Source organism: Phaethon aethereus (genome assembly GCF_964289735.1).
Source record: "Phaethon aethereus genome assembly, chromosome: 23".
NCBI classification, from domain to species: domain Eukaryota; kingdom Metazoa; phylum Chordata; class Aves; order Phaethontiformes; family Phaethontidae; genus Phaethon; species Phaethon aethereus.
Genome location: NC_138599.1, coordinates 4,989,889 through 5,015,654, shown reverse-complemented (window position 1 = coordinate 5,015,654; position 25,766 = coordinate 4,989,889). Strand labels below are relative to the sequence as shown.

The 25,766-nt window shown below is 54.8% G+C and overlaps 1 protein-coding gene across 2 annotated transcripts in view; it reads right to left on the bottom strand.

The window, feature by feature from the left end:
- Window positions 1–25,766, bottom strand: part of LOC309412969 (opioid-binding protein/cell adhesion molecule homolog) — a gene marked incomplete at its 5' end in the record, with an annotated part of 293,967 nt that overhangs the window by 97,926 nt on the left and 170,275 nt on the right. The window contains one exon of one of the 2 annotated variants that reach the window (XM_082010027.1): window positions 6,114–6,198. In XM_082010027.1, the coding sequence (XP_081866153.1) occupies window positions 6,114–6,198 (85 nt within the window). Of the gene's footprint in view, window positions 1–6,113; window positions 6,436–25,766 lie in introns of those variants that run through there. The other variant, XM_082010026.1, reaches the window with a different exon arrangement.

Here is a 25,766-nt window from a genome sequence, read left to right as displayed (position 1 = left end):
CCACACAAACAAAACCACAAAGAAAAGCAGAATACCCTAACCCTCAAAGGCAGCTCGCAAGGACGGAAGAAGTGATAGTCACCGAATCAGATATTCCTCATGAACCGCCTGCTCGGCTGTAGTATCTAAAGATTATCACTTAAAATAATATGTCCAGCTGTTGTAAAAAGCATCCGGGGTTTAGGGCTGAGAAATGCGAGGAGGCGGCAAACTGTGAGAGCAGTCAAGGGAACAGAGAAACTCTTCGGAAACCGGGAACGTGAAAGACAGCCGCTGCGCCCCGGTTTCGTTTTGCGGCGTTAACACCTAAACCTTTTCTGGAAACAAAGACCCGAGCTCCCGGAGCAGCGCGCGGGATCCAGGGCAAGGACAGCTATTACCGCTTGCAGTCCCGGGCAGTTTATTATACTTGCAGAAAGACCTCACGCACCCCGTAGCGAAAGGATTACCAACAGTTCGGTCTCATCCCCTGGAGCCGAATACCACTGCTCGTAACTATTTCTGGCTAGGAGAGCTCAAAACCTTAGCGTGGGGGTTGGCTTTTTGCTAGGCAAGAGGATCTTCCCAGGGCTTCCATCCTGGCCCTTGGAGAGGTGACGGCGAGCGACGACGCTTCCCGCTGCAGAGCCGGACCGGCTCGCCGCATCCCCGACAACCGGCTTTTCTGCAACAAAACCCCGGTGCTCTGCTTACGATCCCGGTGTCAGCGGGGCTTCGGCTCCCGCCCCACGCCCGCGGCACGGCCTCTCTTGCCTTGCGGGCGCTGGCTCGGCCGGGGAGACGCTGGCACGAGCGGCAGCGAAAGCCTCGCCGGTTGAAGGTGAGGTCCCCGAATCCCCCCCTCGCACGCCGGGGACAACCAGCCTCTCCCCACGCAACCCGCACAAGCCAGCGAGCCCTAGCCCGACCCGAGACGGAGATTCCCCCCACACCAGGGCTTCAGACCCCCTCCGCCATCTCCCCGCCCCGACGCTAGCGAGGGCAACGGCGTGGCGGGGGGCTGCGAGGCCGCTCCAGCCCCACACCGAGGTGGGAAGGGGGCCCAGCCGAGGAGCTCGGGCACCAGCTACCATCTGCGTTTCGGCAACAAGCGTTTGCCTTCGTGCGACCGGGACCCCTCCCGCAACCCCCCGACCTTTCTCCATCCGCCCTTCCAACGGCTGCAATATTACAGTGAAATTAGCGGGCACTGTAATTATAACTATCAGGAGCAGATAAGACAAGTTAAATACCAGCTACCTAGGGAGAAATTATTATGCCAGCCAGGAGGATCCAAATGCCAGAATCCGTGGCTGTAATTTCACTGAGTCGCCAATTACAGCTCCGCCACGCAGCGAGCTCTACCTTGGAAACGGCAGGTATATATTTAGCTGCTCCAGAAAACTTTTTGGGTAGGAGAGGGAGGGAGGGGGCAGCGATGGAGCAAGTCCTTGCTAATCTGCTCTTCGCTAATCCCCACGCTTTTAGCATTTGCACACAAAAAGCGGCACACTCTTCCCACTTCTCGGCAAGGATTTAACAGCAGAGACGTGGCTGCATTAACACTTCTTTTCTCTGCCGGGTACCACGGTCGCACGGCGGCGGGTGAGTGTCACAACCCCCATTAACAGGTAGGTAAACTGAGGGCTGGCGGTTTGACCGAGAAAGGCAAAAAAAAAAAAAAAAAAATCTGATTTCCCAACTTCCCAGACCTATGCCCGGACACTGCGGTCCTGCCGCCTGCTCCTGCTGGTTGTATTTTACTGAGGCCTCATCGTGCGCTGGGAAATAGACTGCGGTAAATTATTACAACCAAAAAATAAAAAAAAACAGCATTGTCAGAAATAATTAAAACTGTAATTGCAAAAATAAATGGAAGAACGACATCTCATGATGGTTTATTCTGGCTTTTTTGTTTTTAATTGGAATTGTTCTCATGCTCGCTAATTGACAAAATACAGCCAGTCGCAGAGCCTTGGATGCAAATGAGCAAAGCTACCCTGGTCTTTTCGTGTCCTTCGTGGACAAGCAACAGGGGAGGCCACAGGTCTGCCAGAAACAAATAGAAAGGTGGAGGGGGATGCGACTTGAAAATCTGCCTTTAAATACAGGGGAAAAAGCATCTCCGTATTATTTAGTTTGGAGAAAAGCCTAGTTATACACACCTAATATTTCTTGTACAATCCTAGCACCACCTATGAACGCTCATTTCTTCTAATCATCCCTGACAAACAACTACCACTGGCTCCATTTTACAGATAGGGAAGCTGAGGCAGGAGGCAACAAGGGGGCAACTCGAGCGGCCCCCTTGAGCCCTGGTGTGTCCCTGCGGCGACAGCCAAGGAAGAAACCCGGCGCACCCCGTCTCCCAGCTACTCCCTCCAACCACTGAAACACACTCTCTTTGCCTTAAAAAAAAAAGCCAAATACATCTTAAATACAGATAAAACTATAAAGCCTTGAAATTTTGAGCAGCTGTTGTTTTATGTCTTTATGAACTGTACTGACGCCTGTTATAAAAGGTCGGTTTGCTGGCGGCACAAGCAATACGATCCCGTTTACTACACGGCCCCATTTTAACACCACTTGAATATTTGCCACAGCAGCGGCGTCACCGGCGGTTCAGCCGCTGTCCCCGTCGCCTTTGCCCTCCGGCGGCCCTCTGCGACGCTGAAGATGCTTTCACCGCCGCGATGCGGTTGGGATAAAACACAACCCAAGGTTTCTAGCGGGGGTCAGCCCGCTGGGGTTGCTAACCGTGCTGGGGACCTGCCAGCCATGCCCCCGTGGCAACCTAGGGGACGGATGCCCGTGCCCCGCGGCTCGCAGGGCACGCATCCAAGAAGCATCGTGCGTGGAAAGCTGAGACTCGGTGGCACTCTTCCCAAAAGCAGAGACTTAATTCTCATTTCCACATCAACTCCCAGCTGGGAAATTAAAAAGTGACCCTCTTCAACCTCCCTGTCCGTTACCAGCGTGCTCCTTGTTCCGCGTCCCAAACTGATGGGTAACACGGGCTACTGCTGCCATCTAAACCCGCTCCACGGCGGAAGGTTTTGCATTTCAGAGTCAGGTAAGAGGCAGCTTGATTGTCTTTTTAATAGCACACAGAGAATTCGCAAACTGCCTCGAGTTCCCCGGGGAGGAAAGGTGCATGACTATTACGGGAATTGTTTGTTCTTACAATAAAAAGTAGTGAATTATCAACAATCTCTGCTTAAAACAGGGAGATAATTTGCTGCTGATCTAAGACAACCCAGGAGCTGCCTGTAGATGGAGCCTTAGTTTCTGCAAGGATTGCGCTGAGCCTCCCTCCGAAAAAGGGTGGAGAGATGGAAATGGAAGCACCCAAAATCCAATAAAGGAAAACCACAGCCAGCCCGAAAAGCCTCCAGGCTTCCTCCACCGCTAGCATGCGGTTCTGCTCTCTCTCAGCTCCGTTCTGCAACGCAACGTGTGGTCGAAGAGCTGATCTTGGAAAGCAAAGAGCTTCCCATCAGCCCTGCCGAAGCCGGGGAGATTGGCAGGCTCAGCCCAACTCATGGCCAGGCAGCAGCACCACATGAAGCAGGATGGGAGAGGACCTGGCCCCTCCAGACCTAGCAGGATCGCGGCTAATTCTGCAAGTGCAACGAGCTAGAATGACGGGTCTCGGTTTCTCAAAGCCCACCTCCTCAGCTATCTTCAATTTAAGCCCCAAGAAGAGAGCCACTTTGCAGGGAGGACAGCAGAGGACACCACATCTGCTCCCACCAAGGGTGCGCAGGCTGTTTGCTGGGAGAAAACCCCATCGGTGACCCCAGGCTAGAGAGCTACCACAAGCATCACCCACACGGAAGGACTGCCCAGGGCACCTTCCCCTTCCTGGCTCTCCGTAGGGTATTACAGCCTGCAAACAAATGCCAGCCACATCCTCGAGACACTTCACGTTTGGGCTGCTGCGTGCACCCCGCTGTTGATGCTACCCCTCTGGATTGCTGCATGCAATGCCTTGCCCACCTCCAGACCCCAAGGGAAGACAGAAAGCTGCTCGCTACCCAGAGGTTGTGGGGAGATAGGGGTGGGAGACAAGAGGGGGGGCCACTGGGAAACAGCAATGCAAGGAGAGATGGGGAGACCTGAGGGCAAATGGGAGCTGGACGCCAGAAACCTGACTGCAGCGGGGAAAAGCTGAATTTGAGGAGAAAAAGGAATGGGGTGAGAGCATGGGAAAGATGCACCGGAGAGCCTGGGCAGCAGCAGATGCTGAGGGGAGAAAGGGGTAGAGAGCAAGTGCTTTTGGGGCAGGGCGTTCCGCTAAGCACCGGCACTCGGAGTCCCACCGGGGGGTGCAGAGTTTCGTTACAGGAAGACTGAAATACCCCACTGCCCCGGGGCTGGCTGCTTCACAAACAGCACAGAAAAGAGGCCAGAAGCTTAAAAAAAAAAAAAAAAGGAAATCCAAGTCAGCCCTCTGCTGGCAGCAGGCTCGGCCAGAGCCGCAGGGCTCCCCAGGGAAGGGGCTCAGCCCCCTCCCCAGCTCAGCCACAGCAGGCACCCATCCTGCCCTGACCTCCGCGAGCCTTGCCTGAGAGAGCCCCAAACCCCACGCTTCACCAGGATGACAAATTCAGAAAGCGAGGAAAAGAGCACCAAGGCCAAAGGCACCTCTCTGGGGGATTGTCTTCTCTTCTTTAAACTGCCTTGCTCGCTCCAGCTCAGGTTAATTGTTGTTGCAGTTCAATTATGAAGAGCACAAGGAAACGCACCCTCTGCTCTCCTGCTGTGCCACGGCCCCCAGTTACCTGGAGCGGTGACAACTGTGTCCCAGCGGGTCCCTGGCTGGGACTGGGGAATAGGGATGCACCCGGCACATGCGACATCCCCAGGTCGGGCAGGCACCGTGCCGGCAGGCAGGCAGACAAGCAACCAACGCCTCTCCCAGCACCACAGACCTCAAGTCGGAGCCCGTTTCCCACCACCACGTTATGCACCGAACATTTCCCCTCTACAAAGACCACGGCCAGCCTCGGAGAGCCTGCCTGATCCCCTTCCGTGCCTCCGCCGCCCGGGCAAGCGGAGCACCCTCTGCTCAAACCAGCACGAGCTCCTCATCCCTGCCACGGCTCAGCTGCTAACGGAGAGCACGACACGCTCGGCTTACTTATGCCAACCCTTATGCCTGGCTTTGGGAAGAGCAGCTGCTCTCTGCTGCAGCCCTGTTACTCCAGGTCTAAGCGAGGGAGCAGCCAGGCACGCGCTGCTCACTACTGCAGAGAAAGCAGCAGACTAACTCCTCCAGACTCACGTCCCACCATCCCCATGCGTCTTTCTCAAGTCCCAGGGTTGCTTGTCCAGCGGGATTAACCAGCTCAGGCAGCCCGGGGAGGACCTGAAGCACGCACAGCACGACCCAAAGCCCCGGACGCGAGCTGACTCCCCGCCGCCCTCCGAAAAAGCCTGGGCTGCTATCTTCTCGTCTGGCCACGCTGCTGCGATTGTCTATGGAGAGCCGCTCTCCTACCCAGGGAATGCACCATGTACACCTGTAACTCATTCAGGGCATGAAAAGGGACGCTCTGCTGTATTGTGCAGCACAGAAGCGGCCCATCTGCATATAAGCTCCCTGCATTTCTCCTCCAGCAAACAGCGTAAGGTAAAGCATCCATCAGAATTCATAAGATGCACCCCTGGAGTAAAAGATTGATTTGATATTAACAGATTCGTGCAGAGACTATAAAGCGGTCAAGGCGAAACACGGACACCCTGGAGGCACGGCAGCCCTGGAAGCCCGCTGGCAGTGGCGCAGGCAGCGCGCGGACCCCGACCCAAGCACAGAGACAACTTCGGGAGCGCCAGGGCAGCGCTAACTCGCTGCCTGCCCACCCGAAGCCCTTGTCAGCTCCTCAGGCCCCCATCACACAGCACCCACGGGAGGTTGCCAGCTCTCCCCTGCCCCACAGCACCGGCACATCGGATGTCCCCCCCTCCCCAAAACTGCTCTGCCGGGGGTGTCCCCTGCCGCGATGGGGACAGCGTGCAAAGTCTCCAGCCGGTCCCAGGACCCTCCGGTAGCCACAGCATCCCCCGAAAGCCACGGCCAGGACCACCCCCCCAGCCCGTGCCCCCCAAGGCAGGAACCCCGCTGCTCCTACCTGAGCGTGGCACTCTCCCCTTGCCGCACTGTCACGTTGTCCATGGCTTTGGGGAAGGTGGCATCTCCGCTGCGCACGGGCACTCCTGCGGGCACAAGGAAGAGCAGCCTGAGACAGAGGACGACCAGGCACCTCCAGGGCAGGGCTAAGCACCCACCGACCCCCATCCTGGCCAGCAGGGACTTTTCCAACAGGCAAAAAACACACCCGACAAGGCCACCGGGAGCGAAAAGGTGGGGAGGGGGGGGAGGAGAGGAGGGAGGGGGTGCGTGTGTGTGGGGACGGGGGGGAGCAAAACCACCGGGGCGAGCGATGCGGAGCTCCACGGAGATCAGGAGAGCCCCCGGCAAGGCAGCCTGCGAGCACTGAGCCTGCCGAGCGGCATCCGGAGGGAGTCCCGGTATCCTTGGGTGAGGGAGGAGGACGGGAGGGCCGGGGAGGAGGAGGAGGAGGAGAGAAGGTGCAGAGCAAGAGATGAAGGTCACAGATGTGTGTCTGCTCGAGACGCTACTTTAAGATTCAGTTGGGCACGCGCTGCGGAGATCTGGCATCAAAAGTTTATAACCCAAGGAGGCAACGTTAAGTGTCTCTGGCAGGAAAGGGAGGGCGGCCATAAAAACGGGCTGGGAGAGCAAAACGGGCTTGGAGTTCGGTTCTTTGCCGGCTGTTGCTCTTTTGTTTAGATAATATAAGGAAAAGGAAAACGAAGACGGGAGGGGGAAAAAAAAAAAAAACCACCACGCAAAAGCTCCCCAAAATGCCGATTCTGTCGCAAGATCGGAACTTCCCCGCGGAGCTGCAGGCGACGTCCCCGCCGCCCAGACGCGAGGCACAAGCCAGCGCTGCTCCTCGGCTCCTCGAAGCTCCTCGGGGGGCGTCAGGGTGGGCGGCTGCTCTCCCCAGCTCCCGGTTCAGCCGAGAAGCGGGGAGGCCGGGGCGCGGGGGCGCGGCGGCGGCGGCAGCATCCCAGCCCCGCCGGGAGCCATCCCCGGGCGGCGCGCAGGCTGGCTGCCCGCGGTTGTCATGGCAGCGGCTCCATCGCTGACCGGCACTTCGCCTCCCGCACACCCCTCCCCACGCACACCAGCCGCCCCCCCCCGCCCCACGCACCGAGCACCCGCAACACGGGGAGCGGCGGCGCGCGCTCCACACGCCAGCCTTTAACCCCCGCCGCACCACGCTCCCGGCGCGCGGGGGGACCTGGGCTCCCACTACCCACGGGGGTGCACCCCCCCAAACCCCCCCCCTTTTAACCGCTTCACCCCCGGCCGCAGAGGGGACTTTTCTCACGCCACACACGCTGCCCAGCCCCACGCTCGCCATGCAGCCCCCGGAGGGCGGCTGGACGTTGGCCCCCTTGCCCACCCGACCCCCTCGCTGCATCTTTGTCTGCACCCACTTGTTGATGTTCCTCCCGCCCCCCTGGGTGAGGGGCTGGGACCGCTTTCTCCCCTGTGCCTGGGCAGCGGGTAGCAGAGAGGGGCTGGGAGCCTGCCTGCAGGCAGGGCAGTCAGAAAGGATGGTGTAGGCTGGAGGGGGGCTGCGGGGGATCTCCCTGCCCTGTCCCTGCTCCCTGACAGAGACCACTGCAGTAGGAAGCCCAAGGGCTTTCCACCTCACTTGTTACAACAGGTGGGGCAGCAACAAATTTCCTCCTTTGGAGACAGCCGGAGAACACCGTTTACCTCCTCAGAGAGGAATTGAGGGCACCAAGACCTCGGTGACCACCCAGACTCTGTGCCTACGAAAGAAAACCAACCTCACGTTGGCGGTCTGCCCGCAGCGTGCTGTACAGGCTGCACCTCGGTTGGGTGCCTTCCCGCAAAGAGCATCTGCCTCTCCTACGGAATATATCCTGGGGAACCTGCCCCTTCCGGGGGCCAGAGGAGGATCATAACGACCAGTGAAAGAGTTTTAGGTCTTTTGGGACCCCAACCTCATCCAGAGACCCAAACACAGCTGCTAAAAGAGATAAAGAGGTTTTACAAGGGTTTTTCAGTGATCCCAAGACCAACTGTCAGCACAGCAGATCCATTCTATATGGCAGTGGGATGCAGAGACCCTAAATACACCGCTAGCCACGGGCTAGCACTGCAGAGACGCGTGCTGGCTCCCGGCACCAGCTATGGCTGCAGGCACCAGAGGGATGCTCGCTGCAGCTTGGATAAATAGGACAGCCTAGGAGCCGAGGGAAGCACCGAGAAAAGCAAGGCTGAGTTTTCCATCAGAAAGCTCTTCAGCTGCTGAAAAGAAAACTTTTTTTTTGGCTTAAACCTGAAGGTACACATTGGCTGCTTCAGTGCCAGGCATCCTTTGGGGGGAAGGATGGAGAGGAAGGACACCCCATCTCCTTCCCGATCTGCTCCCACCCCAGCACAGAGGAACCGTGTCTGCTGGCAGGGAGAGAGCAGAAGCAGAACAGAGCCAGCACAAACCCACTGCAGCTCCCCACCAGCGAGACAGCCCGACCCCGGGCGCTGCTGAGCCTCGTCCAGCAGCAGGATGAGCTCCAGCAGGGAGGATGCTGCAGGGACCAGAAGCTCTGCTGGGTAAAATGGTGTTTACCCCTTGGGATAGGAAGCCGTAGATGTAGAGCACGCGTAGCAGAATACCTGCCAGAGCCAGTGCAATTCAGGAAAGGGCTCCCCATTTAAAGGGGAAAAAACAGCCTGTCTGCCTCAGAAAGAGCCTCTGAGGAGGCTGGAGAGCCACGGCTACGTGAACAGATGTAAAGGCAGGGCATAAGCGGATAGACAGATAGCTAAACTGGCTGATACAGACTGTTGGGCACAGGTAAGCATATATGGCCCATCAGGGAGGGGAAAGAGAGGGCTGGAAAGGGAATGCTATACGTATTTACGCAACAGAAACCTGCCTAACAGGGTAGGGACCCAACAGCCTGGAACAGCTATGCAGGAGACCACAGGAGGTCTGTCTCAACCACGCTCACCCCAGGGGCCGCTTTGGGCATCCGACAGCGGGTGCAGGCAGCCAGAGCAGCCTCCTGCCCCAGTCTGCCAGGCCACCCCATCACAAATACCTTCCCGTCCCACCGCTCTGGTTAATGCTACCTCCTGAGTGACAGCGCTGGCATCAAACGAAGGGAGCAAGCTGGGAAGTGGGGGAGAAAAGGGCATGGGGGAAAAGAAATTGAAATCCAGGAGCCTACAAAATCTGGATGCACACACAAAGCCAGCAGACACAAAAAGCGGAGACACTTTTTTACCGAGACAGTTTGCAGACCTGGGGTTGTACGGGGTAATCACGCAGGTGGCTTCAGTTCAGGCCCATGCCTAAAAATATCGCCTAGCTGAGAGGGACTCGGAGGCTGGCACCGGCCCTGGGGGCATCAGGCATATGGCAGTGGCAGATCCTGCTCCTCACGGTGACGTTAACAAGCCCTGACCTTCTCTCATCATCGCAGAGGCTCAGAAAGAAACTGAGACTGCAAGGACAAGTCCCTCCACCTCCCCGTCTCTCACCTCCCAGCCAATTGTCAATCTCAGCTTTTATTAGTGGTGCAGTTTGGCCTCCGTCTCCCTCGGAGATTTCTCCCTCCTTGCTCTAATCAGGAGCTTGCAAATGTCAAGAGTACAGGCCTGGGAGTAATTAGTGAGGGACCGGGGGCCGCGGAGCGGCTCAGCGGCAGCGCTGCTCCGGCACCGGGCTGGGGAGCAGCCTGCAGCCGCCGGGACCTATGGACGGCCACCCTGGGTTTTGTTCTCCAGCCTCACTGCTGCTCCCACATTATTCTCCCCTTCTCCACACAGCTCGGGGCATGCTGAGATGCTCGCTGTGCAGCAGGGAGCGAGTCCAGCTCCCTTGAGATTGATGCAGCGAGGGATGGGGAGACTGCAACAACACCAGGACCCTACACACTTGGCCGGCAAGCATCACCTCCCCGCTCACAAGCGGTCTTTGGGACACTGCCTCTTCCAAAAGAATTCCAAAGAGTATTTCCAACTCCTTTTAAACAAAACACAGCTGCACCAGCAAGGTGCACTTTACCCCGGGACAGCAGCTTCTCCCGTGGCGGACACAAAAAAACCACCACGTCCTTGTCAAAGGGGAAAGCACAGTCCTCAGCAGGCAAAGGAAACTAAATCTTAAGGCAAAGATAATGGGAAATCACTTTTTCTTTTTCTCTTCTTTTTCCGAGATGAACTTTGGTGTCTCTAAGCCGTTCAGCCTAGTTCACAACTGAAGGGGTTAATGCTGCACCCAGGAAAGCAAAAAGCCGGCAGAGCTGTAGGGGAGAGCGGTCCTTGGAGGACCTGGGCTTGTTTAACCAGAGAGCTAATCCTTGCTCCCAGGGATTCGCCCTCCAGCACCGGTGGAAGTTCTCCAGCTCTCCCTCTGGAAACCCCAGAGAAGCTTTTTCCAAGACGCCAGCTCCTCTCCGGTTCCCGGCTTGCAGACAGCTGCTTTCCGAAAACGGGGCTCTTCCAAGGCATCTCTCTCCCAGGGCACGTGAAATTTCTCATCCTGAACATCTTGGCCACGCTATCAGGCCAAGAAGTACGCAACACCTCCACGGCGAGCAGGGAGAGCTGTGTCTTGCCGGTATCCTGCTACGTACAGATGGTGTCTGGGCTCGGGGCTATAAGATTTTTAACTAATATCTTTCTGCACTATTATCCCCTCCTCCCTTTTCTCCCACCTCCTCTTTCTCTCCCTCCTTCTCTCCATCTGTCCCTACCCCTTCTCTTCTCCACCTTTTCTCTTGCACGCTTGCAGCTGCTAATTTTTACCCAGCAGATTTGGCAATCCATCCCAACACCTCTTCCCCCACACCCCGCCGCCCTGCTTTTTGCTTTTCCCATTTGCTGCCAAATATTCTCATTTCTTCACCTGAAAGCCGGAGCATGCAGAGAGAGCACCGTGCTCGGGCAGGAGGAGCACGCACACCCCGTGCAAGGGAGAATCACATCTCATGGTCCCGGGATAAAGCTGAGCAGCCGCCGGCGCTTGGGAGGGGGGCAGACAGCAAAGCATCATCCCCTTCCCAGGATGAAAACCTTAGGAAAGCCATTCACAGCTGGATTGGCTGCTGCACACACTCAGCTCTCCCCCTGTGTTACCCCTGCCTCTCTCTGGCAGAATTTATTTATCCCACTTAATTTTTCCAGTTGTTTTATCTTGTTTTATCTCCACACTAAATCAGGCTCTCTCCGCAAACTGAACTTTTATTTTCCGTGCTGTTACATTTAATGCATTTTATCTCATGAATTTAGCGGAAGAAAAATACCAACACAACACTGAGGTAATTGTGGAAAAAAACCATAGCCTACTCTTCAAATTGATCACTGTGCTTGAGCTCACCTGGGCAGAAAACGCAAGCTCAAGACACATGCTCCTTGCTAACACCCGACTGCTGGACTGGTTTAGCAGTCAATGCCCAGGTAGCCCTTCCAACACCATCCTCGTGCCCTAAATGCAAGCCCAAATCCTCCCCACTTCCATAAGATCCTCCCGAGAACATACAAACCCAGCTTGGGGTGATGCCAACAGCGTGGCGAGGCTGTGGTTCAGGAGGACCTGCAACACCCCCTCAGCTGCGCGGCGACGGCTGTGGATTTTAATGGGATTTCTTTACACTTAATGCTCAGCAGGCAACTAAAATCCCCGGCTGAACCAGAGGCATATGGCACGCTTAAACCGCGTGTAAACCTGACAACTGAAACTCAAAAAGGAGGCAGCTCTGAAGACACCCACCTTGCAGAGTTAAAAGCAGCCTCCCTCATTACACCCAATATTAAAGAAAACAAAAAACAACTCCGAAAACACCCTGCTCAAGAAAACCTCGAAGGGGCTGGGACACCCAGGTACAGCAGAACCACACAGAGCCATCACAACATCACCCAAAAAGCTTGGAAGGGGAGGATTTCATCTTCCAGCGGTATTTCTGCCAATGGTCCAGGACTTTTTTTATTCAATTTTTTTTTTTCCCCTAAGGAAAGCGAAATGTTAAGATTTTCTCTGTGATGCCAATTTTTTTGTTGCTGTTGCCATTCCTGTTGGTATTCAGCGCATTTGGGCAAGTTTTCAAGTCCCATGCGGTTTTTCCCTTAAAACTCAACTCTCGAGGGAAGGGGTGGGGGGAGGCGATTACAGACATGCGACATTTTGCTTCTTTGCCAGAACATTTCCATATCAAAACACACCAAAGTTCAAGCCTGCTTCAGGGAGGACATTGTCTTGCAAAAAAACCCCAAAAAACAAAAAAATCACCAGCGGATTGCCAAAGAGCACAACAAAACCCCCACCACACAGCACAGTCCCTGCCAGCATCCATCAAAGAGAGGCTTCCAGGAGCGCGTTCCCAAATTTCCCACATCCCTGGGAAACAGAGGGGAAAAAAATCAGACCGGGGCCAGAAGAAGGGAATTGGAGCAAGTTAGAAAAAGCATGAAAGAGAAAGAAAGGGCAGGGTGGGGGAATACCTTCAGCTGGGCTTCCTCGGTGGATGGAGCCCTGGTCCAAGGCAGGGATGCAGCACTCAGCTGGGGAGACCAGAGGGGACAAGCAAAGGAAGCTGAAGTGCAATTGCACATCTATTAAGGCGAATTTATTTGGGGGCGGGGAGAGGGCACAGGTAGTCCCTGCCTTCCCCTTAATCACAGGGTGGAGGCACCAAATTTGCAGCACATGGGAGGCTCCAGCCCCACAGCACCTGCGGGAAGGGGGAGGGAGGCAGGCAGCCCGTCTCTACTCTGCACGGCTTTGCCCATGTGCAGGATGAGGCCACGTGCCCTTTGGACAGTGAGCAGCAATTAAAAGCCTCCCTGTGTCAACACCACCCCGATGCACATGGGTTTTCCATAGCGGGGTCGCTCAGGGGCACCCGAACGTGTTACAGGGACCTGCGCGTGCATCGTGAGCACGCCGCAGCTTGAGGACTGCTGGGGACTGCCACGCGCGTGGGGACAGGGCAGTAGGGTGGGCTGCTGGGGACAGAGCCCCCGTGTCCCCGCAGACAAGGGCAGGGCAGGCAGGTTTGAGGTTGCAAAATGCCCCTTCTTGCTCTGAAGCCTCCGAGCTGGACGGGCAATACCACGCACTTGTGTCCCCACCAGGCACCATCACCTCAGGGTCGCGCCAAACCCTTCGAATGAGCCTGACTCGGTGCCAGGAGGTGGAGGTCCGAGTCTGGCAAAAGCCACAGCAAATGTTCAAGTGCCACAAGCTGAGCCTGAACCGCAAAGACAGCGAGAGGGAAGAGGGGGAGCAGCCAGGAAGAGGCTGTGCAAAGGATGGTGGTCTCCAACTGAGGGCACTGGCCACCCCAAGGTCCAGGGGACCAGGAGCATGGACAGGCCTGAAGGCACCTCTGAGATGGAGGAGCTCAGGAAAGACGTGCAGATGGGAATGAGCTCTGACAGCCAAGGAGCCAGGCTGGGTTTGACGTGGTTTCGCCGTCATTACTATCGTACTCACGTACCGCCTAATGACTTCTCACCGGGACAAGGTGTGGAGGCACAATCTCATTCCCAAATTAGACCAGGAGGAGGAGAAACACCGGAAAAGAGGATCGTGACCACAAATAGCTCGGCATCGCTGAGCCTGGGCATGCAACGTGCGCTTGAGTCTTAGCAGCCATTACAGCCTAGGAATGGAAAACGGGACCTGGGATTTACTCCTGCATCTAGAACGGTCTCGCCCTGACCGCGGGCAAGGCAGCGAGCCTCTCGGAGCCCCTCGGCTTCCCTCGCCTGCCAAGTGGAGCAGGAACATTTCTTCCCTCTCCTGGGAGCATTACAAGGCTCATTTCATAGACGCTTGCAAAGTGTTTTGCGAGCTCTTAACCGAACGAATAAAAGAACAAATAAATAGATAGCACACAGCCCTGTTTATCCTATTTCTAAATATGAAGCCATCGCATAGCCTCTGGGCTTATTTACAAACTACAGAGACGCGGAAACGATCAGAGCGCGGTTGTGCCACCTGCACTAGATGCTGGGAGAGGGAAACACCATGCCCTTGGCTGTCCTGGGGGGCTCAGAAACGGTGCCCCCAGCACACGTTCGGAAGGTGAAAGAAAGGAAAATCATATCTACCCATTCTCCTCAGCGTGCACCGGTGTTTTTCACACCTGGATGACACGAAAGACACCCACTTCGGGGCTGGCTGGGCCAACACAACCTCCCTCCGTGCTCGGAGGCAGGAGGACCCGGCGTCGCCCAGCGCTGGGGTGGGCAGCAAACCCGTCCCAAGGCAACACAGCCACAACCCAAGTGGTGGGGTGCAAGCCCCGGTGCCCTGCGCAGCCCAGCTCCGACACCAGCCCGGACCAAAGCCCAGACCTGCCTCAGCATGAGCAGAGCGGCCAAGGCAGCAAGGTTTAAAGATAAAGAGGGAGGAAGAGAAAAACATGCCTGACAAATTACATAGAGACGAAAGGGAGCTTGAAAACCTGCATTCCCCTGCAAGCTTGCGCCCCGCAGCGCGAGAGCTGAAACACTTTGTGCTCCCACCTGCCCACCACGCAGCCCTCACCCCCTCCGACACGGTCCTCTCCTCTAGCGCAGGATGGTCCCCGTGGCCCCGTGGCTCTCAGCTCCTGCCTGCGCTGCCCGCTGGAAGAGGCAGAGGCAGGAGGGCTGGGAGCAGAGAGGAGCCGAGCAGGGTCTCTGCAGAATTGGGGAGGACTGTTCCCCCTCCTTGCCCCTGCGTGCTCACCGTCGCGGTGCTGCCGGACGGGCTTGGCAGTCGTGGTAAGCAGGTAAAGGTCTGAACGCTTATTCTCAGCCTGTCTAAACTACCCCGGCTTCACGGGCTGCAAGTCCCAGGAGAAATAAAAATTCTCAGTATTTTCAGTCTTTTCCCCTCTGTGGCCAGTGTAGATGATGTTTTTTCACCTTTGAAATTCTTGCTTCTAAGGGCTGAAGTGAGGGAAGAAAACATTAAGTAAGGGAAGGATGTCGGTTGCTGCAGGCTTTGGAAAACTTCCCTGGGAGTTCGATTTGAGCTGTGGGTAACTGCCAGTGCAGGTCCCCCGCTATCCGAACCAGCGGATCTGCTCCGCGCGTGTCTCGCTGCTGATTTATTCCCAGTGGTATCAGCCACAAGGAGATAAATATGCAAGTTGCAAAGCCGGGGTGTGGATGTGAACATCTCCATCTTCCCAGGTCAGTTTGAATTCATCTTTTAGAGTCAGCCGGGTCTGAGCCATTCACTTCTGACTCCAACCCAATTCTTTTCGAAGCCCGGGTCTTGTCTGGATTCTGGGATTAATATCTAGGTTTGCAGCAAACAAAGCTAAGCACGCTTTCTGAGCAAGAGTAACCCTGGGGGAGGGTTTGACTGCAGTTTCAAAGGCTGAGCAAGGTTTCTGTACACAGCACTGACTCAGTTCTGCTCGCTGTCAGCAATCCCTGCTATCTCCAGGTTGCTGACAACCCGACAATCTCCGATACCGCAGTAAGGAAACAACCTGCAAGCCGCACAGCCTGCTGTCCCATTTTGCAGAGAGAGTAACGAGAGACAAAGGAACCCAAATACCTCTGGAGAAATGAGAGACCTGCCCAAGGCCACCCTGGAAGCCCCGGGTCCCTCCAAAGCGTTGCTCCGTGCACCGTTCCCCATGGACGCATGGCCTCGGAGCAACCTCGGTTGCCAGCAGAAGCTGGCTCCTCCACCAGCAAATAGCCCTGAGGCTCCTTCCTTTTACCCTTTTACCCCACCGATTCAAACACGGGCGCGTCGCTGCAAAACCACGACCGTTCCCCAAACGGCGGGCACCAGTTCCAAAACGATCCCCCCCGGCTCGACGGGGTCGGTGCGAGCCACCGCGGCCACCGTGCCCAGGGCTACTCATCCCCAGGGGAGAGCGTCGGCCAGCACGACGCGCTCGAGAGCTCCGTCCCTCGCTCGCCCCGCCTGCGTCTCCTCACGTACGTTCTTATTAAAGCCGGCATTTGTCACGTTAAGCAGCTGTTCTAACATAAAGCAAAACCATCAAGAAAAATATGAGCGTTGCAGATAGGCGGCATTTTCTTCCTAACCGCTTTATTTTTATTTATATGTGTTTTTTCCCCCGCCCCATCTCCTTCACCCTTTAAAACTCTCTCTGCTATTGTGGCTGGCTCGGCAAGCCACCATCCCGATAAGCAGCCGCTTGCTCGCTTCTTCTGGACCTCGCAGGCTCTCCCATTCATTGTTGTTTCTCTGTCGCTACAAATTGGCACTTCTAAAGAGATTTCCAGGCCAAGTATTAACCCCCTCCGGAGCCCAGCCACATAAACACACACGTTATTTGTCAAACGAGAGGAAGGCAGTCAAGCTGTAGGGAAATTTAAGTGACTTGTCTGAAACAGCACCGCGGAGCGAAGGCAGAGGAGCCGAGACGGACGTCCCCAACTGCCACAGGAGCTTCTCTCTTCCTTCCAGCCCCCTCTGCAGCCGAAACCCCGAAATCCTCCATCTACCCCATAAACCAGCAAACGCAGGCTCCCTTTCAGAGCTGGAAAGAGGACCCAGGAGTCCTGACATCGCACGGCCATATTTAAGCACAAAATGAGGTTTCCTCTCGTTGCAAATTCCAGTCCAAACGCCTTTTAGAAAAAGGTTTATAGAGGTTTTATTTATTGTCAACTCCTGGATGATAAAACGAGGCCACTACAAGTCCTATTTATTTCCCACCCTCGCAGGAATCGGAGGGGCCGAGATGTGAAACAAATGAAGGGCTCCAGCACCGACCCTGGGCTCGTGCTGGTTTGCAGACCGCTGGGTGATTATTTTATAATAGCTGATAGCATCTGTGATTTAATGCAGCTGTTAGAAATTAGCAAGGACTCCATCGAAAGCTTCCCAGTCACTCACGATAACAGGCTAATAAATCATTCCCCCAGTGCTGCGTGGCATTTATGGTTCTATTTTAGAGATGCAACGCATAGATCCGGCTGCTCTCCTGGATTTATTTTTATTTATACTTTTAATAATGCAATTAAATAAAAAAATTTAGGATGTTGTGACTCTGTTGCCAAAAACAGCACCGATGAGAACTTCCCCTGCATGACTTCCCTTCGTTATTTTCTCCCCACTAGCCAATTAAACGGAAAACAAATGGCTCCAGTGCTCCTCCGAGATATTGTTTCCTACGCATGGGGTGAAGATCTCGTACCACTGGAATCCGGGGGAGAGAAGGGAAAGCTGGGGTGGCTTTCACTCTCCTCTCCATCCCCATTTCCTCCCATCCCACCACAATCCTGAATATCTCGACGCTACATTTCATGGAGGAACACGCGAACGCACGCACGGTTGTCCTGTCTTCAACCAAACCCAGCTTCATTATTTTTCTTACAGGGGAATGATTTGGGGCGTTTCTTGTGTTCCTGAAAAAAAGCAGAAAAGCAGCAACTTCCCCCGTATTGTGGCTGCAACCCGGGCGCTTAAAAACCTCCCCTGAAATAGGGCGCCTGATGCCGGAGAAGAAGGAGGGTCTCACGAGGCCGGCTGGCCAGCCTGGCACGTCTTTCTCCACGGAACCGCATCACGATGGAGCTCGCCCTGCCCTGCCTGTGTCCCTCCAAATAAAACCAAGGGAATGACATTTGCTGCCCGGGATGATGTGCCTGGTCCGCTTCGGAGCGAACAGCCAAGGGAGGCGGGAGCACCACCGCGGCGAGGGAGCTACTCATGCAGAGACGGATGTGAGCTCCAGAACCTTCCTTCTCCCTCGACGGACGTGAGCTCCAGAACCTTCCTTCTCCCTCGTGCTGCACCCCGCGGTGTCCCACATGGCTCCACAGATCTCACAAGAGACGCACCAAGGAGCAAGACGTCCCTCGCCCTGCCTACCGTCACCCCGGCGAGCCCAGGAGCCTGCCTCCGCCTTGACACCCCGTCATTTTTGCACCTCCGCTCTCCGGAGAACAACCAGCCAACGCGCACGAGCCTTCAAAACATCTCGCTGGTGGGGCAGCGCTCAGCTCCTGCCTGCGCTGCCTGCTGGAAGAGGCAAAGGCAGGAGGGCTGGGAGCACAGGGGAGCCAAACGGAGTCTTTGCAGAACTGGGGAGGAAAACACACCCCTTCCACATCCTTGCATGCCAGCGAGAGGTCGTGATGCACCGCTCCTGCTTCTTCCTCTAGATGAACTCCCCGCGCCCGGCACGTCCTGGAACGCCACGCGTCGCAGAGCGACAGCTTCAGGGTCGCAGCCGGTTTCGAAGGGCTCTCCTGCACGGTTTCACCGGGCGTGCTTTGCACGCCGCTGGGGAGAACCCCGGCTCGGCCGCTTCGAAGCGAGAGAGGTAAAGACCGGGGAGCAGAACTGGGACTGGAGCTGTCTTGTGTTACAAGAGGTTCACGTTGGGTTATGCCTTGAGCTTTTGTGAAGTTCACGGTCATTTTTTTCAAGTCCCCTTAAAATGAGCCTTATCCTGTAGTCTCTCACGGGGCCAATTTGCGTTCTCGCAGGGAGCCTGACAAACACAGACATCCTTGGGTATCTTTTAAGGTCAGCTTCACCTCTGGGGGGTTTCCATCACTTGGAGACATGACCCATCCTGGGTTCGGTGCGGAGCCCACCTGCACCCTGGATCAAGGTGGGGAGCGAGCACCCTACACATTACCAACCTCCTTGCTCCTCTGCATTGCAACCCACCTAAATAAAAAATAAATTTTTAAACAAATTAAAACCAGACTACTGCTGTTCCTTCACCTGAGAGTATTTTCAGTTAATAAGGAGAAGGAACCAATTTATTTCTCAGCCACGACTAAACTTGAGTGAGTTGGAGTAGGCCAACACCCAGTAAAGTCCGTGCAGACTTCACTGGAGCTGAATCAGATCTCTGCTGGGTCCATTTAAAATGCTCTAAGCATTTTCATCATATCCTTACCTTTAAGCAGAGTTACAGTCAGAAAAATTACTCTGCGTACATGACCCCAGAGGTTTCATATTTCTTCTCCTGTCGTGACAGTTCCCAACCAGATCTGCTTAATTTACAAGTTGGGAGATAGGGTTGCTTTCGCCCTCCTCCCTTAAAACTGCCAGCCCTGCAAATTCCTCTGGAATGGAAATACTCGCCTCCGCTCGCCAGCTCCGCCACCTCAGCGCAGGATATACGGCCCTGGGCACGGCTCCCGAGACACGAGCTGATGGGAGAGGGAAACCCAGCTGGCTCCCGATCCCCATCTCCAGAGACAAAGCGCTGGGTGCTCTCGCCGCCGCCGCATGCGACACGGAAGCAGGGAGGACGTGAGGATCCCCAGCAATAAGGTGGAGATTGCATGCAAAGCACCAGTACAAAGCCACCATGTCTAGCTGGTTTTTTTTTAATTATAGAAACTGCTTTTTTGCAATTACCTTTTAATATAATTGAATCTATCATTAAAGCAATGGGTTCAACGGCTCTGATCTTTTCCCATTTAAATAAAGAGGGATGGAGAAGGCTCTGGGAATCGGCACCACCCACCAGACCGGCATCTCTGACTGGGGAGTGGAAACATAATCAGGTCAGCCAAGAGAGCTGTTACCGGCATATTCACGGCTCCCCGCGGAGAGAAAACACGCAGAGCTGCTCCCCGGTGCCCCAAGCAGGGGTGTGCTAGGTGTGCCACGGAGGAAAGGGCACACAGCACACAGCTTGGGACCCCAGAGCACCTTTTCTTTGCTCCCCCAGTAAGTTTTTTACGTGCACACATCTGCCATGGATGGAGAAGGAGTGGGAAGTCCAACACCCCATCCAGGGTCTTTCCTGCCCTTCCCGGCGCTGCCAGCTGCCGCCATCCTCAGAGTAAAGCACAGTCCCCGGCCCAACACCAAACCTCTCCAGACGTCCCTCCCAGCCAGCAAAGAAGTGCTTCAACGACTGCAAAACCCCATTAATGCCTTCCTAAGAGAATCAAGTCTAGCCAGGTATTCCCATGGGTACAGCCGGGCCTGATCCTGCATCCAAGATCCAAGGCAAAAGTCCCACTGCCCTCTGCAGAAGCCGCTTGGTCCCAATTATTCCCTTCCTTACCGCAAATCCTCCTCTTAGCATGCAAGGAACTGAAAAAGCCTTGATCTCAAAAGAAAGCAGAGGGCTTCAGTAGGCACTTTTAGCAATATTTTAATAATAAAAATTCTAATTAAATTTTTACATGTTTAAATACATTTGTCATGTATTTTCATTAATAACATTCTGTGCCATCTTTAATTTGATAATCTCCTCACTCTCTGCAAATAACCTCTCCCAAATATTCCAGCATATCTGGCATGCCAACAGCAGGGAGAGCTGAGCAAGTCTCCCAGGCCACACTGCACCTCGGTGGCAGTGGTCTGCAGTCCTCTGCTGCGATCGAGGTGGGAAACGCAACTGAGAGGGCAACCTTGGACACAGAACTTCATGGCAGACCCAGGAACCCACGTTACAGCGAGCCTCCGGCAAGTGAGGATGTGGGATCATCTTTCTTGCTAGGACAGCTACAGCCAAAGCAGGTGAAGAAGCAGGAGGACAACAGGCATCGGAGGCAGTTCTCAGAAAACATCCTATTTTTAAGACCACATTAAAGACAAGCCACTCAACTTTCCAGTGCCTTAAGGACCTGCTGAACTTCAGCTCTTCTCCCTAATGTGGAAGACAAAAGTGGGAAACAAGAAATGACCCCAGATATAATCCTTAATCCATCCTGACTTCTGTGATGCCGTCTTCAGAGAAGGCAAGAAACCTGCCTCTGAGACTAATTCAAGCTACTGGTTGATGACTGCCCGGAGCAGACTGGTATTTAGTAGCTGGGCAGAGCTCTTCTGCAGTTTTGTATTTATTTTATTAATATTATTATTTTTTTTAACCGTGAAATCATATTATTAATATTAATAAACCTGCAAAAAGTGCTAATTTCCTCCATCATTCTCCTAATTACCTCTATTGAATTGTGAGGATCATCTGCATGAATAATGACTCCCCATGCATTTGCTTCGCCGTTCCGCCTCTGTTCAGCACAGAAATCGGCAAGAGCCAGATCCTGCACCCACAGATAGGAGGGAAGGATCTTTCAAACCACCACCAGATACCTCCTACATCGGCCGCGGTAAGTAATGGAGTCTCCCCCAGCCTCAAAAGCCTGGCAGGGGCCACTGGATTCATTCTGCACGAATACAAGGGATGGGACAGGTCTGCTAAGGGGAAGGCGACTGCTCTAATGCTGCTTCTCGGTGCACAAAGCCCCTCTCGGCTCCTCTGGAGCTCCAACGCCCTCACAAGCACTTCCCACACGGAAAACGCATGGGCAGCCTGTTGCACGGTGTCCAGACCTCCTGGCCACCCCAGAGTCAAGGGCAGTTTTACTACAGGTTTTGGCCCAGGCAGAATCTCACCCTGGGTTAGCAGCATCACCCAGGGGCATCTCCCTTAGCCATGCACCGACTGGGACCAGAAGGTCCTAGATCGGGTGGAAGAGGTTGTGCCACAGCTACAGCTACCCCCAAAGAAGGGTGTGCAAGACAGTCTTCCCAGGAAAGACCGAGAACAGAGCTGCCTTTGATTTATTTCCTTTTTTTGTTGCCGACGGCAAGACGTTTTTCCTTCCCAAGTCATCTATATGGTCCCAAAACCATATGCAGCACAGGAATGCTTTCCAGCTCTGGAAACTCACCAAGTGCTGGTGTTTAGCACAAAACCTGGGAAGACCTATCAATGTCACCTCCACGGCTCCTTCACACGGCAGTCCCCGCTGCGCTGGCTCTGCGCGGGGAGCCAGGAGGAGAAGGGACACCAGCACATCTCCACAGCTTGTGACTCCAGCGACAGCTGCACAACACCCTCCGGCTTGCGAGGGGACCGTAAGTCTTTAAAAGATGTATGATGTTCTTGGATGGGATCCATTCCCCCGCAGCTACCGCATGCCGACAGGCTTGCAGGAGCGCAGAGGTCTGCCAGCACATGGCAGTCCGATGCCGAAAGTCTGTGATGGACGCTTTGCAGGAGCTGGCAGCCTCCGCTACCGGTGCTGACCGCTGCAGGACGTCCGGCTGGGAATTCAAAGCCAAAGGAGACCTCCGTAACCGTCGCTGACCTTACCACGGAAAAGCATGCTCAGGCGGAGGGCAAAGACGGGGCATTCCTGGCTCCCCCGCCCCACGTCACTTGCTGTGAGCACACTCGACTTAGGTGACACCCAGAACTTGCTGCCCTTCGACCACAACCCTAAGCTGCAAGGTGGCCACCGGCTGCCAGTCTGCCTCCAGAAAGTCCTCTTCTGGCAAGGGGACAGGACACACATTGGCATTCCCACTGTTGGCGGCAGTGTGGCAGGGAGAGGGAGGGTGGGTTAGCAAGGCTCTCGCTTCACAGGAGAGGCTGCCTGGATGGTATTTGTATTCATTTTCATGAACTCCCCATAAAAGTCACTAATAGAACACAATCTGCTAATTAAATTTCACTCAGGAAGGCATTTTCACCTTAGATTAGCAGTGTCCTTGCACATTTTTTGCTACTAATGTACTAATAACATCTTATTTATCTTATAAATGAATTCCGTTAGACTTATCATTAAATTTGAGATATTAGCGTGCCCAGATGAACCCAGTGTGAAAGGGAGGGGTGAATAATTCCGAAGGGATGGAAACGACGAGTCCGTTTTCCTTCCTTTTTAGTGCTAGGAAAGAAAGGCAGCGGGCTGCCAGCCCAGGGGAGCAACGCTTTTAGCTTTAGCTGCTGCAAGCAGGGGCCAGGAGCCGTCGCCAGCCCCCAGGTCTCACTGCCAGGGACCTGCCACCCAAGCGAAGGGCACGCACGGCTTCTGCAACGCCAGGTCTTCCTTGCGGCGAGGTCTGTGTTAAGTAGTTTCACTCCACGGAGCACGCAGGAGAGGACTGAGATGCGTCTCGCCCCACCCTTGCTCACGGCCGTTCCTACAGACCCACACCAAACCTCCGGGCTCCGGTTTCCCGAGGGCTCGCGCCGCTCCCGGAGCTGCTCCATCTGGGCGTGCGAACAGGCTGGAGGGGCCAGCTGCAGCACCTGCTTCCCGAACCGCGGCCTGGATTTAAAATATTTGTCGAAGGGAGGGAGGAGGTGGGGGAGAGGCGTTCGTGATCATGAATCTTGGCAGGATGCAGCTGCTGTCTGCGCTTCCCCGCGACCGGCGAGAAGACGGATAACGGAGAGGAGGCCAAGCTGCAACGGTTAAATCCAGCTCTGCTCTCGCACGCTGCTGAGAACCCTCCCCTGCTAGAGCTGTATTTTCTGGCTACGCGTCCTCAAACCTCCCTTGCACCCAGCTCCACGGGGGACACATCACCGTCCTCCTGAACACCACGTAAGGGCCTGATGCCAACCGCCACCAACTCGGCACGCGCCCAGCTGTGCCTTGGAGAAGGGGATACGGTTTTGTATCCGGCTTTTCGTTCTGCTGAGGCTCTTTGTCCCAAATCAGGGCTTGGTTTTTACACAGACTGGATCAAATCCCACCCTGGCTGAGCAAAACAAGAGCAACGACTGTTTCCTCCGCTGTACCCTCGTACATGGCCCTGCGGTGCTTAATAGCCAACTTCGCAGAAGAAAACAACATCCAACCTCCGCTGTTCTGACAAGCGGCATTTTCTCCCCCTTTCTGAAGATCCAGCACTTTTCCACTTTGTAATTGGATGAGGCAACATTGACATCCAGTGGCCGATTAGATTAATCGCAGCGGAGCCAGAGCATTTTCTCTGGGGATGGCGCAAGCGTTCACCAAGGGCTGGCAGTGCAGCCTGAGCTGCGGCGGGCAGGAACGCCGCCGGCGTCCCACCGCTGCCGCTTCTCTGCATCTCTCCGGCCAGGGCCACCGTCATTTGGGCCACCACCACAAGCCAGGGGAACATGCATCTCAGGGCTGCACTATTCCCAAATCCTCCTCCATGCTGGGAGATACCACGGCATAAACCAGCATCTCCGCCCCAACTGGAGATGCATTAATTTACACCAGTTGGCTCCCTCATTTTGTGTCCAAGTCTTCTGCAAAGCCCAAACGTGCAAGCTGGCATGCACAGGCTGCACGTGAGCTGCCCTGTTGTACTTTACCCCCAGACACAGGCTTTGAGCCTGTTACAAAACCGACGGGCACCAGCCACGGCTACTTGTCCATCACTCCTCGCCTCCAGGACACCCACTGCCCCGGCGACGGCACTGCTCCCCGGGCAGCACAGTCCCTGTTGCACGCTGGGTTGTTCTCAACAGCTCACCAACACCTGATGCGACCCTTCACAGACACGGGGACATGCTATCTTACCAAACATGGGTCCACCCTACAAAGGAGCAGCCACTCCTCACCCGTGTACACCATCGCCTACGCCCACATGCCGCCAAAACCTCCCAGTTCAGCATCAGGCCCTGCCTAAGAGCCTCTCTGCCAACTCAAGGTTGACCTGAATCCACCTGCACACAGCTTCCACCCACGACCAGATCCCACCAGCCCTTTGGGTTCTCTTCTAGCTGTACTGGGAAACTCGCTCTGAACACCCTTCGGAGAGAGGAGCCGGGTGCGATGCGCCGTGGCACAGGGCTGGTGACAGATAACCCGACTTCTTCTCATGCCCAAAATGCGTTCCAGATGTGAGCTATAGCTGGACATCTGTCAGGTCCGGGGGAAATTCTGTATTCCCCGCTTACAGACAACAAAACTGAGGCACCAGGAGAGGATGAAGACCGCGGCAGATGGGGGAAGGATGAAAATCTGTGCCAAAGCCTGCATTCAGACCATTTCACCAACTACAGAACAATTTGCATGCCTACAGGGGCGGTTAGATGTTGTTCCCTCCCCAGGCAGCTGTAAAAAAAAAAGGCTCCCCCTCCTCAAATCTGCTTTAAAGGTTCTCTGGTTTCTGCGGGATTTTAATTTTATTTTAAAAAATACTAAGGCAGATTACATGCTACGCAATTAAATATTGATTGAGAATTCTCCCCAAGTATGTTTCCCCTCCATCTCTCTGCCTCCGCTGGGAGATGTCAAGTTCTGTTTCCTAAGCTGTCCCCATCCAGTGATTACGTTCATTAGGACACCAGCCTTGTGGTTAAAAGTACTTTCTTTGCTGCTGTACATTTAATTAGACAACTCTTTCCTAGAAATTATTTATAGCCGAGCTTGGGAGCTATTGTTAGTCCGAATGTAAATAAGATTCAAAAGGGAAATCCCAGGGCACCCCTGTGGCTGGTGAGCCGCTCACTTCAATCCATTAGCACTGGTCCCAGCGCCCCTGCTTAGCACAGGCTTCCAGGGGCTTTATGGCTGCAACTTGTGCTATTTAACAAAATAATAAAGCAAGCCAGGCTAGGCACGGGTTTCCAATTCATCTTCCGATGCACCAGGAGCATTTTCTCTCCTGTCAGTGCAGGGGGCTGGGAAAACCCCCAGCTTGCAGAAAGGAAGGGACGTGGCTGGAGGAGGGAGGCGAACAGCCTTGGCGTTCAGTGGGAAAATACCAACTTTAATCAGAGCGACATACACCTCTGCAAAACCACCTGAGAACACCTGAGCCGGGTTGCGCGTTTGTTTAAAGAGGCTCTGTTTGGAAACGTGCCTAGGAAGGACACAGGCTGCGCCCAGCGGTCTCAAAACTCTTTGTGGTGAGCCCGTGAGAAGCTACAGCACCGTAGCTTCTGGGGGAAAAGCAAGAGCATCGCCCCGATCCTCAGCAAAATGACCAGACCGGCTCATGAACACAACCACCACCTCCAGGCGAGAGGTT